Source organism: Oncorhynchus mykiss, chromosome 28, assembly GCF_013265735.2.
Source record: "Oncorhynchus mykiss isolate Arlee chromosome 28, USDA_OmykA_1.1, whole genome shotgun sequence".
NCBI lineage: Eukaryota > Metazoa > Chordata > Actinopteri > Salmoniformes > Salmonidae > Oncorhynchus > Oncorhynchus mykiss.
The window spans coordinates 21,125,703-21,140,943 of NC_048592.1; the positions used below are offsets into that span (position 1 = coordinate 21,125,703).

The 15,241-nt window shown below is 44.3% G+C and overlaps 1 protein-coding gene across 5 annotated transcripts in view; it reads left to right on the top strand.

The window, feature by feature from the left end:
* LOC110508723 (E3 ubiquitin-protein ligase RNF220) overlaps positions 1 to 15,241 on the top strand; it is a 191,776-nt gene that overhangs the window by 164,539 nt on the left and 11,996 nt on the right. For all 5 annotated transcript variants that reach the window (XM_036967080.1, XM_036967079.1, XM_036967083.1 and 2 more), the window contains 3 exons: positions 1,182 to 1,365; positions 1,478 to 1,533; positions 1,644 to 1,758. In XM_036967080.1, coding sequence (XP_036822975.1) covers positions 1,182 to 1,365; positions 1,478 to 1,533; positions 1,644 to 1,758 — 355 coding nt within the window. The remainder of the gene's footprint in view (positions 1 to 1,181; positions 1,366 to 1,477; positions 1,534 to 1,643; positions 1,759 to 15,241) is intronic.

Below are 15,241 nucleotides of genomic sequence, written 5' to 3' on the forward strand. Positions count from 1 at the left end.
ATCCCATCCCTTGCTCTATAGTATTTCAATCATCTCAAAGTCCCTGAATGGTGGTGGTCTATCTGGATAGGATAGGCTTCCATGCTGCCTGCTGGTCCCCTCAGCTGTCTGGTACTACTGCCTCTGCCACCAGCAGCTGAACAGACATTTATGCACCACAGCCATTGTTCGCATATGCTCCACGCAGCCACAGGGACCAAATAAAACTTAAAAGGTCCCTTTTTATGTGATCACTAAAAGCATGGGCACATTGTAAAAAGGGTTAGCCTTGGTGGCGGGCAGGGACAGAGTTTTATCCTCTCCTCCAGCAGCCGCTTCCTCTATCCTTCACAGAGGGAGGGGAGGAGGATGCCTGCCTTCTGGGTCTCTGTGCTGGGTTGATTTTAGGACATTATCCATGGGTCTACCTATGTCTCCACATGAGCCCAGTCTGTCTGTACCCCACCACAGCCATGTACCATCTCCTGTCCTGACACGTCAGCTGTCAGTGTCCAGTCCTAGACGAGTGAGACACTCGGTCCCTGACCACTCAATCAGCCCCCAGCGCTGTGTGCGTCTCCGTGGCAGCACAGGCAGGGGGAGAGGCAAGTCCTAAGTGGAGCTGAAAGCGCCAGTCAGGCAGGAGTTTGTCTGGCGGGCCGCTCATCACAGGGTTTATAGAGGTGCCAGTCAGATCTACCGCCAGTCAGCCAGCCCCCCCCCAGACTGCCACGCTCCCATAACCAGATAACCAGCCACTGGCAGCTGACAGACAGCTGACACAACCCAGTAAACCTCCTCCCTCTGTCTGCCGCTGACAGCCAACAACACTTTACAGGGAGGGAGGGGGAGATTGCAGCATCTCAACATGTCTATTTCAATCAGTCTGCTTTAGCAGCCGGTTTAATAGCTAGCTCAGATCTTTCTTACCCTGCTGGTCTACGTGTGTAGAGAGAGCGATAGGGAGACGGGGTCTGGAAGAAGGGCTTGCTACTGTTGGAGCCCTGCTTTACACTGTCATCCTGTCTGACATGACATAACTGCCTGCTTCAGAGGTTGTGAAGTGTATATACAGTGTTTAAACGCATTTGTATTTCCCTCCACAATATTAAGGACGGTTGCATGGTCTGACAGAGCCTAGGCAATGACCTTGCCCCCCTCCGCTCTCCCCTCCCTCCCTCTTCCCCCCTCCCGCTCCTCAGGAACAGGCTTTGCCATGTGTAGCACGAAGGAGAGCCACGACAGCGACGCCGACCTGGACGTGGATGGAGACGACACGCTGGAGTACGGCAAGGCCCAGTACACAGAGGCAGACATCATTCCCTGCTCCGGAGAGGACCAAGGAGAAGCCAAAGAACGGGAGGCCCTGCGCGGGGCGGTGTTGAAGTAGGTTCTCACTACTACCACTCTACTCAAGTCCACTCTGGTCTACTCTACTGACTGTGCTCTGTGGCGTTGTGCTCCTTCTCATGACTTTGGGTTTTGTTTGCTCTTTCAGTGGTGGAATGCCGTCCAACAGAATAGCGGCAGAGTTCTCCAAATGGGCCAGTGATGGTGAGTTGAGGCTTGGAACAAGATGTCATCATCTGTTTTTATGGTTACCATATTGAAATCTTTTGACCGTTTTTAATGTCAAGGTCATAGTTCCACATCTCTCTCTGCAGAGATGCCCTCCACCAGCAATGGCGAGAGCAGCAAGCAGCAGCTGCCTCAGGACCCCAACGCCGCCTGCTCATCCTCCAACGCGCCCCGGACCTGTAAAAACAGTGAAATAGAGAAGTAAGAACCATCCCGTCCTCCCCTCTTCTCAGCCCCAGAGCACACTCACCCTCCCAAGCCCTTTCCTATCTCGTTTCTATTACTCTCAAATTAGTTTTCTTTCCTTCCTGCACCCGGCCGGTTGGGTCATAAATGATGCATTTTGTGTGGTCATTTTTCCTCCTGCGGTGAGATAGCCGGTGAATCTGTTGCTTTGACTCACTTCATCCACTGGTCTGATCACAGAGAGGCTCCCGTGGTATTGATCCTCTCTCTGTAGCCGTGTGCTCCATCTGGGCCAGACACACAGCACCACGCAGGAATCCTAATTTCACCACATAAGCACACACACTACCTCCCTCCTGCTACCTACCTAGCAGCAGACCTCCTAGTAGAAGCCCAGCTCCAGTCTCCCCAGCCCCTCCCTGCCAAGCAGCAGATAAATGTGAATAACCTGTTCATGTGAAAGGGCAGCCCCTCTAATTCCCTCATCTCCATGTCCTCATCCATATTCCCCGACAAGCGGTGCCCAGAAAACAATTTCCACCAGCAGCAGCATTGCCGGCCCCTCTGAATGGGTAATTGGGGTCAGAGCAGCACAGCAAGTGGAGAGAGAGAGGGATTTTGGTTGATTGCTTGCTTCTGCATGTTTGGCATATTCCATGTTCCCCCCCTTTGCTCCTTTTGCGCCCCATTTTGGCTCAGTTGCTTCAGTTTCCCCCCACCCCTATCTTAAACATGGCCACAGGTCAAAACTGCAGTCTGCCACTGCCTTCCATCACAATCCCTTTCTTCCTTGCTGCCTTCACTTGTCCAAGCCTCAGAGACTGACTGACTTACTGACTACTTCTGACTCCTTCCTCACATCTCATTTGGCCATTTCCTTTCCTCAGTGTCCATTTCCCCTGCTGACTCTGACTGAGATAAATGATTGTTTTGTTTTCAATAAAGCAGCCAAACGGCTCAGTTTCTTACTCTCCCTCAGCCGCCATCATCATCATTGACTTCCTGTAAAGGGCTCATGTTAAACTGCCTAGTAGTACGAGAGTAGCAAGTGTTTTCTAAATCCACACACACATGTTTATTTCCTCTTTCTCTTAGCGCCCGTAGTCACACACACACACTTTTCTACACACTCTTGGGAGGGCTGCCCTGCCTGCCTGGCAGGCTAAATGCTTAATTTAAATGAATCAATCAGGAGGAAGTTGCTCAGCTTAGAGTAGAGCTGGTCTAGCCACATATTAAATATCAGCCTGCTGCTGGAGAACTGAACTGGTGCATAAGCAAAGCAGCTTGAGGTGTATTGATCTGGCTTGCGTCCCAAATGGCACCCTATTCCCTTTATAGTGCACTACTTTTGACCGGAGCCCTACGGGCCCTGGTCAGAAGTGGTGTACTATAAAGGGAATGACCCTGATCTGGGCTCATTGGTACACTGTGATCACGTATCTGGCCCTATCCCTCCACCCCTCTTCCTGGGTGACAGTGTGTGTACCCAGGATGAATGTGTGTGTGCAGAGTGGGAGGATGAATTCATCAGCAGCACATCCTCTGGGGCAGTGTGGTTATGATCCGTCTGTGTGGCAGACAGACCGATGTAAACACAGTGACTGTCTGAGGGTTAGGGAGGGAAAGCCTTGTGTCCATAAGGATAACAGTGTCGGGGGTTTAGGCTTAAGTGAGTGTAGGAATAGCGAGTTGCTCTTTTTTTGGTGTGTGTGTGTCGGCATGAAGAAAGACAGGTGAGCGCTCCCTAAGTGGTGAAGCCAGGAGCATGACAGCTTAGGTTGATTCATCGCTGTAACCCTGTTGAGGCTCCCTGCCTCCCCTCTTACACACACATACACACACGGTCCATCTCCCTCACACACACACATATTCGCGACAGCCACCTCTCTGTGCCATTATGTGGTGGAGAGGGGCATTAGGTGTGTTAGGCGGGCAGGCCATAGATCACTCCCGCTGGTTGTCAGACAGAAGGAAGAGTATGCCTAAGCCATGAGCAGGGCCTCCTGCCTGCCTCCTGAATCAGCTTTATTAGCTTATCTATCGGCTGCTCTGCTCCAGATGTGACACACGCCCGTGTATTTAATGTTTCCACAAACCAGTCTGCTCTGGAGCACATACTCACTGGTTGGCAACCTATTCCCTAAATAGTGCACTACTTTTGATTGTGCCCTATGGGGAAAAATAAAGTCAAACGTAGTGCACTGTACAGGGAATTGGGTGCAGTTTGGGACACCTCCACAGACAGTCACAGTAACTCTCCAGCTGAAACTATTATTCCCAGATATTTCTTGTTTTTCTCCCTCCCTGCCGTTGTTTTCTACTTAAGCAATAAGGCACCTCAGGGGATGTGGTATATGGCCAATATACCATGGCTAAGGGCTGTTCTTAGGTATGACGCATTGTGGAGTGCCTGGATATAGCCCTTAGCTGTGGTATTTTGGCCATATATCACAAACCCCTGAGGTGCCTTACTGCTATTATGAACTGGTTACCAATGTAATTAGAGCAGTAAAAATAAATGTTTTGTCATACCCGTGGTATACGGTCTGATAACAACAGCTGGTGCACGAAATCTAAGGAAGTCTCTAGATTTTGCTCACCAAAAGTATATTATGATAAATTGCAGGCCACACTACTTGCCTAGAGAGTTCTCAGCTATACTTTTCGTGGCTGTTTATTTACCAGACGGATGCCTGCACTAAGACCGCACTCAGTCAGCTGTATAAGGAAATAAGCAAATAGGAAACCACTCACCCGGAGACGGCGCTCCTAGTGGCCGGAGACTTTAATGCAGGGAAACTTAAATATGTTCTACCAAATCTCTATCAACATGTTAAATGTGCAACCAGAGGGAAAAAACTCTAGATCACCTGTACTCCACACACAGAGATGCGTATAGAGCTCTCCCTCGCCCTCCATTTGGTAAATCCAACCACAACTCTATCCTCCTGATTCCTGCTTACAAGCTAAAATTAAAGCAGGAAGCACCTGTGACTCGGTCTATAAAAAAAATGGTCAGATGAAGCAGATGCTAAACTACAGGACTGCTTTGCTATCACAGAATGGAACATGTTCCGGGATTCTTCCGATGACATTGAGGAATACACCACATCAGTCACTGGCTTTATCAATAAGTGCATTGAGGACATCGTCCCCACAGTGACTGTACGTACATACCCCAACCAGAAGCCATGGATTACAGGCAACATTCGCACTGAGCTAAAGGGTAGAGCTGCCACTTTCAAGGTGCGGGACACTAACCCGGAAGCTTACAAGAAATCCCGCTATGCCCTGCGACGAACCATCAAACGTCAATACAGGGCTAAGATTGAATCATACTACACTGGCTCCGATGCTCGTTGGATGTGGCAGGGCTTGCAAACTATTACAGACTACAAAGGGAAGCACAGCCTCGAGCTGCCCAGTGACACGAGCCTACCAGACGAGCTAAATCACTTCTATGCTCTCTTTGAGGCATGCATGAGAGCATCAGCTGTTCCGGACGACTGTATGATCACCCTCTCCGTAGCCGACGTGAGTAAGACCTTTAAACAGGTCAACATTCACAAGGCTGCGGGGCCAGATGGATTACCAGGACGTGTGCTCCGGGCATGTGCTAACCAACTGGCAGGTGTCTTCACTGACATTTTCAACATGTCCCTGAGTCTGTAATACCAACATGCTTCAAGCAGACCACCATAGTCCCTGTGCCGAAGAACACAAAGTCAACCTGCCTAAATGACTACAGACTCGTGGCACTCACGTCCGTAGCCATGAAGTGCTTTGAAAGGCTGGTAATGGCTCACATCAACACCATTATCCCAGAAACCCTAGACCCACTCCAATTTGCATACCGCCCAAACAGATCCACAGATGATGCAATCTCTATTGCACTCCACACTGCCCTTTCCCACCTAGACAAAAGGAACACCTATGTGAGAATGCTATTCATTGACTACAGCTCAGCGTTCAACACCATAGTACCCTCAAAGCTCATCACTAAGCTAAGGAACCTGGGACTAAACACCTCCCTCTGCAAATGGATCCTGGACTTCCTGACGGGCCGCGCCCAGGTGGTGAGGGTAGGTAGCAACGCATCTGCCATGCTGATCCTCAACACTGGAGCTCCCCAGGGGTGCGTGCTCAGTCCCCTCCTGTACTCCCTGTTCACCCACGACTGCATGGCCAGGCACTACTCCAACACCATCATTAAGTTTGCTGACGACACAACAGTGGTTAGGCCTGATCACCGACAACGATGAGACAGCCTATAGGGAGGAGGTCAGAGACCTGGCCGGATGGTGCCAGAAAAACAACCTATCCCTCAACGTAACCAAGACTAAGGAGATTATTGTGGACTACAGGAAAAGGAGCACCAAGCACGTTCCCATTCTCATCGACGGGGCTGTAGTGGAGCAGGTTGAGAGCTTCAAGTTCCTTGGTGTCCACATCACCAACAAACTAGAATGGTCCAAACACACCAAGACAGTCATTAACCTCTCTGATCTACCCATCCCGGATCCGGGATCGTGAATACAGACTCAAGCTCATTACCATAACGCAACGTTAACTATTCATGAAAATCGCAAATGAAATGAAATAAATATGCTAGCTCTCAAGCTTAGCCTTTTGTTAACAACACTGTCATCTCAGATTTTCAAAATATGCTTCTCAACCATAGGAAAACAATCATTTGTGTAACAGTAGCTAGCTAGCATAGCATTTAGCGTTAGCATTATCGTTAGCATCTAGCAGGCAAAATTTTCACAAAAACCAGAAAAGCATTCAAATAAAATAATTTACCTTTGAAGAACTTCAGATGTTTTCAATGAGGAGACTCTGTTAGCAAATGTTCAGTTTTTCCTGAAAGATTATTTGTTTAGGAGAAATCGCTCCGTTTGGTGCGTCACGTTTGGCTACCAAAAAAAACGAAAATCCAGTCATCAATACGCCAAACTTTTTTCCAAATTAACTCCATAATATCGACTGAAACATGGCAAACGTTTAGAACCAATCCTCAAGGTGTTTTTCACATATCTCTTCGGTGATATATCCTTCGTGGAAGTGTGCTTTCTGTTCTGAATCCCAGGAGAAAATGACCGCAATTGAAGATTACGCACGAATTTAGACAAAGGCCACCGGGCGGACCCCTGGAAAATGTAGTCTCTTATGGCCAATCTTCCAATGATATGCCTACAAATACGTCACAATGCTGCAGACATCTTGAAGAAACGACAGAAAGGGCAGTCTCGTTCCTGCTGCAGTCACAGCCATATAAGGAGACATTTGAAAACAGAGCTTCAGGATTTCTGCTCATTTCCTGTTCGAAGTTTCATCTTGGTTTCGCCTGTAGAATGAGTTCTGTGGCACTCACAGATAATATCTTTGCAGTTTTGGAAACGTTAGACTGTGTTCTTTCCAAAGCTGTCAATTATATGCATAGTCGAGCATATTTTCGTGACAAAATATTGCGCTTAAAACGGGCACGTTTTTTTTATCCAATAATGAAATAGCGCCCCTATAGACTTAACTGGTTTTAAGAGGGCACGACAAAGCCTATTCCCCCTCAGGAAACTAAACAGATTTGGCATGGGTCCTGAGATCCTCAAAAGGTTCTACAGCTGCAACATCAAGAGCATCCTGACCGGTTGCATCACTGCCTGGTACGGCAGCTTCCGACCGCAAGGCACTTCAGAGGGTAGTGCGTACTGCCCAGTACATCACTGGGGCAAAGCTGCCTGCCATCCAGGACCTCTACACCAGCTACTACCGCATGGTAAGCGGTACCGGAGTGCTAAGTCTAGAACAAAAAAGCTTCTTAACAGTTTTTACCCCCAAGCCATAAGACTCCTGAACAGGTAACCAAATGGTTACCCGGACTATTTGCATTGTGTGCCCCCCCCCCAACCCCTCTTTTACGCTGCTGCTATTCTCTGTTTATCTTATATGCATAGTCACTTTAACTATACATTCATGTACATACTACCTCAATTGGCCCGACCAACCAGTGCTCCCGCACATTGGCTAACTGGGCTATCTGCATTGTGTCCCACCACCCGGCAACCCCTCTTTTACGCTACTGCTACTATCTGTTCATCATATATGTACAGTCACATTAACCATACCCACATGTACATTCTACCTCAATAATCCTGACTAACCGGTGTCTGTATATAGCCTTGCTACTCTTATTTTCAAATGTATTTTTACTGTTGTTTTATTTGTTTACTTACCTACACACACACTTTTTTTCCTCCGCACTATTGGTTAGAGCCTGTAAGTAAGCATTTCACTGTTGTATTCAGCGCACGTGACAAATAAACTTTGATGTGATATACCACTGCTGACAGCCGATCAGCTTTCAGGGCTCGACCCACCCAGTTTAGAAAAATCCTTATTTGATCAGGTTCCAGGGGATGTTTGGAGGATATTTTATTATACGCCGGAGGGGAATGATGTCATTCATCACAGAGAGAGGGTTGTTCTGGGAATTATAGTTTTTAACCATTCCTCCTTAGTGTCTGTTGGCTTACTGCAGGTATTTCCAAACTGGAGGGGTTTTTCTGACCATATCAACTGATGGTTCATAATCATTTGGTGGGGATCAATCATTTTCAAACTGCACATTTATATTTTCCAACGGAGCTATGCATTTGGGCAAGTTTTTCTCTCTCGCCTGAGCAGCCTCGTTTCAAAATAAAATTAAACCATCTAGTGTTCAGTGAAATAACAATACAATGTCAAATACAGGTAGCCTAGTCAAATAATTAACATCCAATCACATTAACCATTACTCTGACGGGAAACCTTCACTGTTGCACAGACATTTAGAAACAAAACATGATCATTTAAAAAATAAGCCACAGGAGTTTTTTGAGCAAGAATAAATACGTATTTTGAGTAGTAAGACATATATAAAAGCAACAGATACCATTATTTAGAAGCGTCTTATATGGTGAACTACCGAGTAGCTACGGCAGGCATGCCCAATACTATTGTGAGGACTTAATTCTTCCTGCTGCCACGGATTTGGCTGGGACAATGATGGGGGAAACGTAAAAAAAAACTATCCAGACAATGCCTTCATCAAACAACACTGTTTCATGATGCATCAGTGACATGGCAGGAGATGTTTTGAAACAAATACTGCTTCGCATAAAAGCCAGTGAATTCTATGCGTTACAGCTGGATGACATGGCAGGCCTGGCACAACTCCTGGTATATATCTGTTACGTTTATGGGGGGTCTATTAAGGAAGATGTCCTCTTTTGTAAACCACTGGAAACCAGGACAACAGGAGAGGATATTTTTAAAGTACTGGACAGCTTTGTGACGTCAAATGATATTTGGTGGTCAAGATGTGTTGGTATCTGTACTGATTGCGTAAACGCCATGACAGGGAGACATAATGGAGTGGTAACGCGCATGCAAGTAGTTGCTCATGACGCTACTTGGGTACACTGCAGCATCCACAGTGAGGCTCTTGCTGCCAAGGAAATGCCTGACAGCTTGAAAGATGTTTTGGACACTACAGTGAAAATGGTTAACTTTGTTAACTTTTTATGACTGCTGGGGCAGTATTGAGTAGCTTGGATGAAAATGTGCCCATTGTAAACAGCCAGCTCCTCAGTCTCAGTTGCTAATATATGCATATTATTATTAGTATTGGATAGAAAACACTAACGTTTCCAAAACTGTCAAAATATTGTCTGTGAGTATAACAGAATTGACATTGCAGGTGAAACCCTGAGGAAAATCAAAACAGGAAGTGGCTTCTATTTTGAAAACTCCATGTTCCATAGCCTCCCTTTGCTGGATTTAAAGGGATATGAACCAGATTCCTTTTCCTATCGCTTCCTCAAGGTGTCAACAGTCTTCAGACATAGTTTCAGGCTTTTATTTTGAAAAATGAGCCAGAACGATAAGTGGTCACATGAGTTTTGCTCATGCAACAGAGTTTGGATTAGGTATTGCTTTTCCCTCTCCTACTGTGAAAGACATTTGCGGTTGATATATTGTCGATTTATATATTTTAAAAACAACCTGAGGATTGATTATTTAAAAAAAAACGTTTGACATGTTCCTGTGGACATTATGAAAACTATTTGGAATTTTCGTCTGTGTTGTCGTGACCGCTATTTCCTGTGGATTTCTGAATATAACGTGACAAACAAACGGAGGTATTTTGGATATAAAAATAATCTTTATGGAACAAAAGGAACATTTGTTGTGTAACTGGGAGTCTCGTGAGTGAAAACATCCAAAGAGCATCAAAGATAAACGATTTATTTGATTGCTTTTCTGATTTTTGTGACCAAGCTTCCTGATGCTAAGTGTACTTAATGTTTTGTCGTGCGATCGATAAACTTACACAAACGCTTGGATAGCTTTCGCTGTAAATAATATTTTCTAAATCTGACACGACAGGTGGATTAACAAAAGGCTAAGCTGTGTTTTCCTATATTGCACTTGTGATTTAATGAATATAAGTATTTGTAGTAATATTTATTGAATGTAGCGCTATGCTATTCAGCGGTTGTTGATGACACTTATCCCGATAGGGGGATTGCAGCCATAACAAGTTCATTCAAATAAAATAATTTACCTTTGAAGAACTTTGGATGTTTTCAATGACGAGACTCTTAGTTAGATAGCAAATGTTCATTTTTTCAAAAAAGATGATTTGTGTAGACGAAATAGCTCTGTTTTGTTCATCACGTTTGGCTAAGAAAAAGACCGGAAAATGCAGTCACTTACAACGGCAAACTTTTTTCCAAATTAGCTCCATAATATCGACAGAAACATGGCAAACGTTGTTTAGAATCAATCCTCACAGTGTTTTTCACATGTCTATTCGATAATCTATCAGTGGTGGCAGTTGGCTTCTTATCAGAAGCAAACGGAAAAATACTGCAGCTGGAGGTTACGCAATAATTGCAACGGAGGACACCAAGCGACCACCTGGTAGATGTATCTTATGGTCAATCTTCCAATGATATGCCTACAAATACGTCACAATGCTGTAGACACCTTGGGGAAAACGTAAGCTGACTCCTAGCTCCTTCACAGCCATATAAGGAGTCATTGGCATGAGGCGGTTTCAAAAAATGCGGCACTTCCTGATTGGATTTTTATTTGGGTTTCGCCTGTAACATCAGTTCTGTGGCACTCACAGACAATATCTTTGCAGTTTTGGAAACGTCAGTGTTTTCTTTCCAAAGCTGTCAATTATATGCATAGTCGAGCATCTTTTCGTGACAAAATATCTTGTTTAAAACGGGAACGTTTTTCATCCAAAAATTAAAAGAGCGCCCCCTATATCGAAGAGGTGTTTTAAGAGCTATTTTTTTGGCTGCATTAAGGACAACACACAGGTCTTTCCATCATTGTTAGATTTTTTTTTTTTGTGTGCAAATGAACTCAAGATTACGGACAATGTCAAATGTAATATAGCGAAGCAACTGAGTGAGCTGGGTGTGCAATTACGCAGTTACTTTTACGAAACGGACGACACAAACAACTGGATTCGTTATCCCTTTTATCCCCTGCTTCCAGTCCATTTATCGATATCTGACCAAGAGCCTCATCGAAATTGCAACAAGTGGTTCTGCGAAAATTGAATTTAATCAGAAGCCAGTGCCCGATTTCTGGATAGGGCTGCGCTCTGAGTTTCTTACCTTAGCAAATCCTGCTGGTAAGTCACTGATGCCCTTTGCAACCATGTACCTATTTGGATTCTCGACCCTCACTGTTATGAAAACTACATACAGGCATAGACTGTGTAAAATGATTTAAGACGGAGAGACTCTCCAATACAACCCAACATTGCAGAGTTGTGTGCATCCTTCTCATTAACCTGTGGTGAGTTATTCACCATTTTTGATGAACAAATAAGGATTTATATGTAAAATGGTTAAATATAGAGCAAAATGATTTATTATTATTATTTGTGCCCATGTCCTATAAGAGCTCCTTGTCACTTCCCACAAGCCGGGTTGTGACAGCTCACACATTCTTATGTTTAATAAATGTATCGTATAGTGTGTGTGGCAGGTTTACAATGATGGCAAAAACAACATTTGAGAGTGCGCTGACCCTGGTGCTAGCGGGGGTACGCAGCTGGAGGTTGAATGTTTGAAGGGGTACGGACTATAAAAAGTTTTGGAACCACTGGCTTAGTGGGAGGAACAAGACCGTATTATTAGTATTGTCACAGAAGGGAAAGAGATGTGGTAGTGAGTTTATTGAAATACATTTTTTATTCAACCAGGCAAGTCAGTTAAAGAACAAATTATTATTTACAATAATAACGGCCTAGTGGGTTTAACTGCCTTGTTCAGGCGCAGAACCACAGATTTTTACCATGTCAGCTCGGGGATTTGATCTAGCAACCTTTCGGTTACTGGACCAACGCTCTAACCACTAGGCTACCTGCTGCTTGTTGTTCTATTTGGATCTTTCTGTTGGCATTCTATGGATTTTTGTGCCAAAATCTATGAGTAAAGAAATGGGCATGCAGTGTGACAGTTTTATGGGCAATTTCCTGATACGAAATAAATAGGTTTAATCTGAGAATCCCTTTAAGGAGACCAAATAAGGGATTGAATGATTTTAGAAGAACGAGGCTGAAATTCCCTCCTTGCTGTTTGCAAAATGCATGTATTTGTAGGGACTTTCTCAGCCCTCGTTCTCAAATGAAAATGAGGTTTGTCTCCTTTCGTTATGCTGATGCATTGTGTGTGTGTGTGTGGCGGTAGTGAAATCTCTGATCTCATCCCAGATGGGTAATGATCTCTTGGCATTGGGGTCGTCTCCAACCCCACTCGTTCCCAACAAGATAAATGACCTCTCCAATGCCGCCAATGTGATTGCTGCAAAATGTCATGCTCAACATGAAACAATGGCAGAGATTTCCGTGTAGCTTTGCAAGTAATTGAATCTGTCCTCAATTTCTAAGTGATGACTCTACCCCACCTCCTATGTCCTCCTCTGCTTCTTCCCATCTCCCCCCTCGGACCCTGTGAGAGAGAGAGAAGCCCTCCCCCTATAGCCATCTGAGGCCTTCCTCACACACAATGGCTGGAGCTGAAGAAATCAATTGTGACTTCAATGTTTTATCTGGTGTCAGTTTAGTTAAAGATACACAATGCAGAAATCGCTCTGCCATTTCCTGGTTGCAAAAATGTGAATAGTTCGCCTAATTTATTTTTGTGACTTTTTATTACGCTGATTAGATTCACGCACTGGCGTGGACATTGCCTTAAGGGATTACACACACGACCCCATAATGTCAAAGTGGAATGATGTTCTTCTATAATTTTACAAATCAAGTACAGATTAAAAGCTGAAATGTTTTGAGTCAGTAAGTGTTCAACCCCTTTGTTATGACAAGCCTAAAGAAGTTCAAGAGTGAAAATGTCCTTAACAATTCACATAAGTTGCATGGACTCACTCTGTGCGCAATAATAGTGTTTACCATGATTTTGTAATGACTATCTCTGCTCTGTACCATACACATACAATTATTTTTAAGGTCCCTCTGTTGAGCAGTGAAATTCAACCACAAACACCAGGGAGGTTTTCCAATGGTTCGCAAAGAAGGGCACCTATTGGTAGATTTTAAAAAAGAAAGAAAAAAACACATAGAATAACCCTTTGAGCATGGTGGAGTTATTAATTACACTTTGGATGGTGTATCAATACACCCAGTCACTGCAATATACAGGCGTCCTTCCTAACTCAGTTGCCGGAGAGAGGACAGAAACGGCTCATGGATTTCACCATGAGGCCAATGGTGACTTTAAAACCATTACAAAGTTTAATGGCTGTGATAGGAGAAAACTGAGGCTGGATCAACAACATTGTAGTTTCTCCACAATACTAACATAATTGACAGAGTGAAAAGAAGGAAGCCTGTACAGAATAACAATATTCCAAAACATGCATCCTGTTTGCAATAAGGCATTAAGGTAATACTGCAAAAAATGTGGCAAAGAAATTAACTTTTTTCTCTGAATACAAAGCGTTATGTTTGGGGCAATTCCAATACAACACATTACTGAGTACTGCTCTCCATATTTTCAAGCATAGTGGTAGCTGAATCATGTTATGGGTATGCTTGTAATTGTGAAAGACTGGGCAGTTTTTCTGAATAAAAAATGAACAGAATGGCGCTAAATCCTGGAGGAAACCCTTCGGTCTGCTTTCCACCAGACACTGAGATGAATTCACCTTTCAGCAGGACATTAACCTAAAACACAAGGCCAAATCTACACTGTTACTTGCCAAGAAGACGTGAATGTGCTTGAGTGGCTGAGTTAGATTTTCAAACATATTTAAGTTAAAACTAACTATGGCAAGACCTGAAAATTGTTTTCTAGCAGTGGAAAGCTTTAGTTAGACTCACAGCTGTAATCGCTGCCAAAGGTGATTCTAGCACTTGGTTTGAATACTTATCTTTACAAATGTTAAAATATTTCTTCCACTTTGACATTACTGAGTATTTTGTGTAGATCGTTCACAAAAATGACAATTAAATCCATTTTATTTTGTGAGTGTGAATACTTTCTGAAGGTAAATGTGTGAATGGTTGTGGATTATTCCCCATTCTAAAAGGTTGTCAGTCCCCTTGGTCTCTCTTTTCCTCCTCCTCCCTCTCCTGAATCTAACTGAAATTACACCAGCCAGTAATGTGCTCAGGAGGCCCTCCCTGCCTGCCTGCCTGCCTCCCTCCCTGCCTGAGAGATGAAAGGCGAGGATATAGATGGACGCTAGATTAAGATAACGGGCTGATGGAGATGGATTGCAGGGGTGCAGTGGCCCAGGGAGCCTGGCAAGCCCGGCTAATGAAATGAGAAATGGGCACATGGCACAATCTCCACCGCCTCCCGCAAACGTTCAGACTGAACACAGGACACTTAATGGGGAAGAAGGACAAGTTCCCCCTCGCTCTTTCTTTCTCGCTCTCTTTTTATATTTCTGGATCTTTCCAGCCTGTGGCAGTGAGAGGGGAGCATCTCAACTGAGATGACATATATGAACTGTTCTTTGGTTCCATACTCATTTTTTACATTTTTAACTAGGTACGCTTGTATGTTCAGTGGGGAGAACTTTTAAAACAGTACTACATAATATTTGAGTTTTCTGTTGTATGTTGTGCCTTTCTGAACACAACCCCAGTTTCTTTGTAGTCCTCCAAGATGGTGTGATTTTCAATACGCCACTGCTTATAAGTTAAGTATAATTATAAGAAATCTAAGATGTCATAAATTATAAGCAGCTCAGGGCTCCAGCTATGCATTTGGCTTGCTAACTTGCTAGCTAAGTGGCTAGATGTCAAGATCAAACTTTTTAGTTGCAGCAAAAACAACAAAATAGCGCCCCTTGTGTGCACTTCCGGTAATAGCGTATACCCCAGTATGGTTCTGAAACAGTGTGACGATGTGAAAATATGGATACTGCCCAGCCCTACCTGTAGTGTCCCAGCTATAGACGG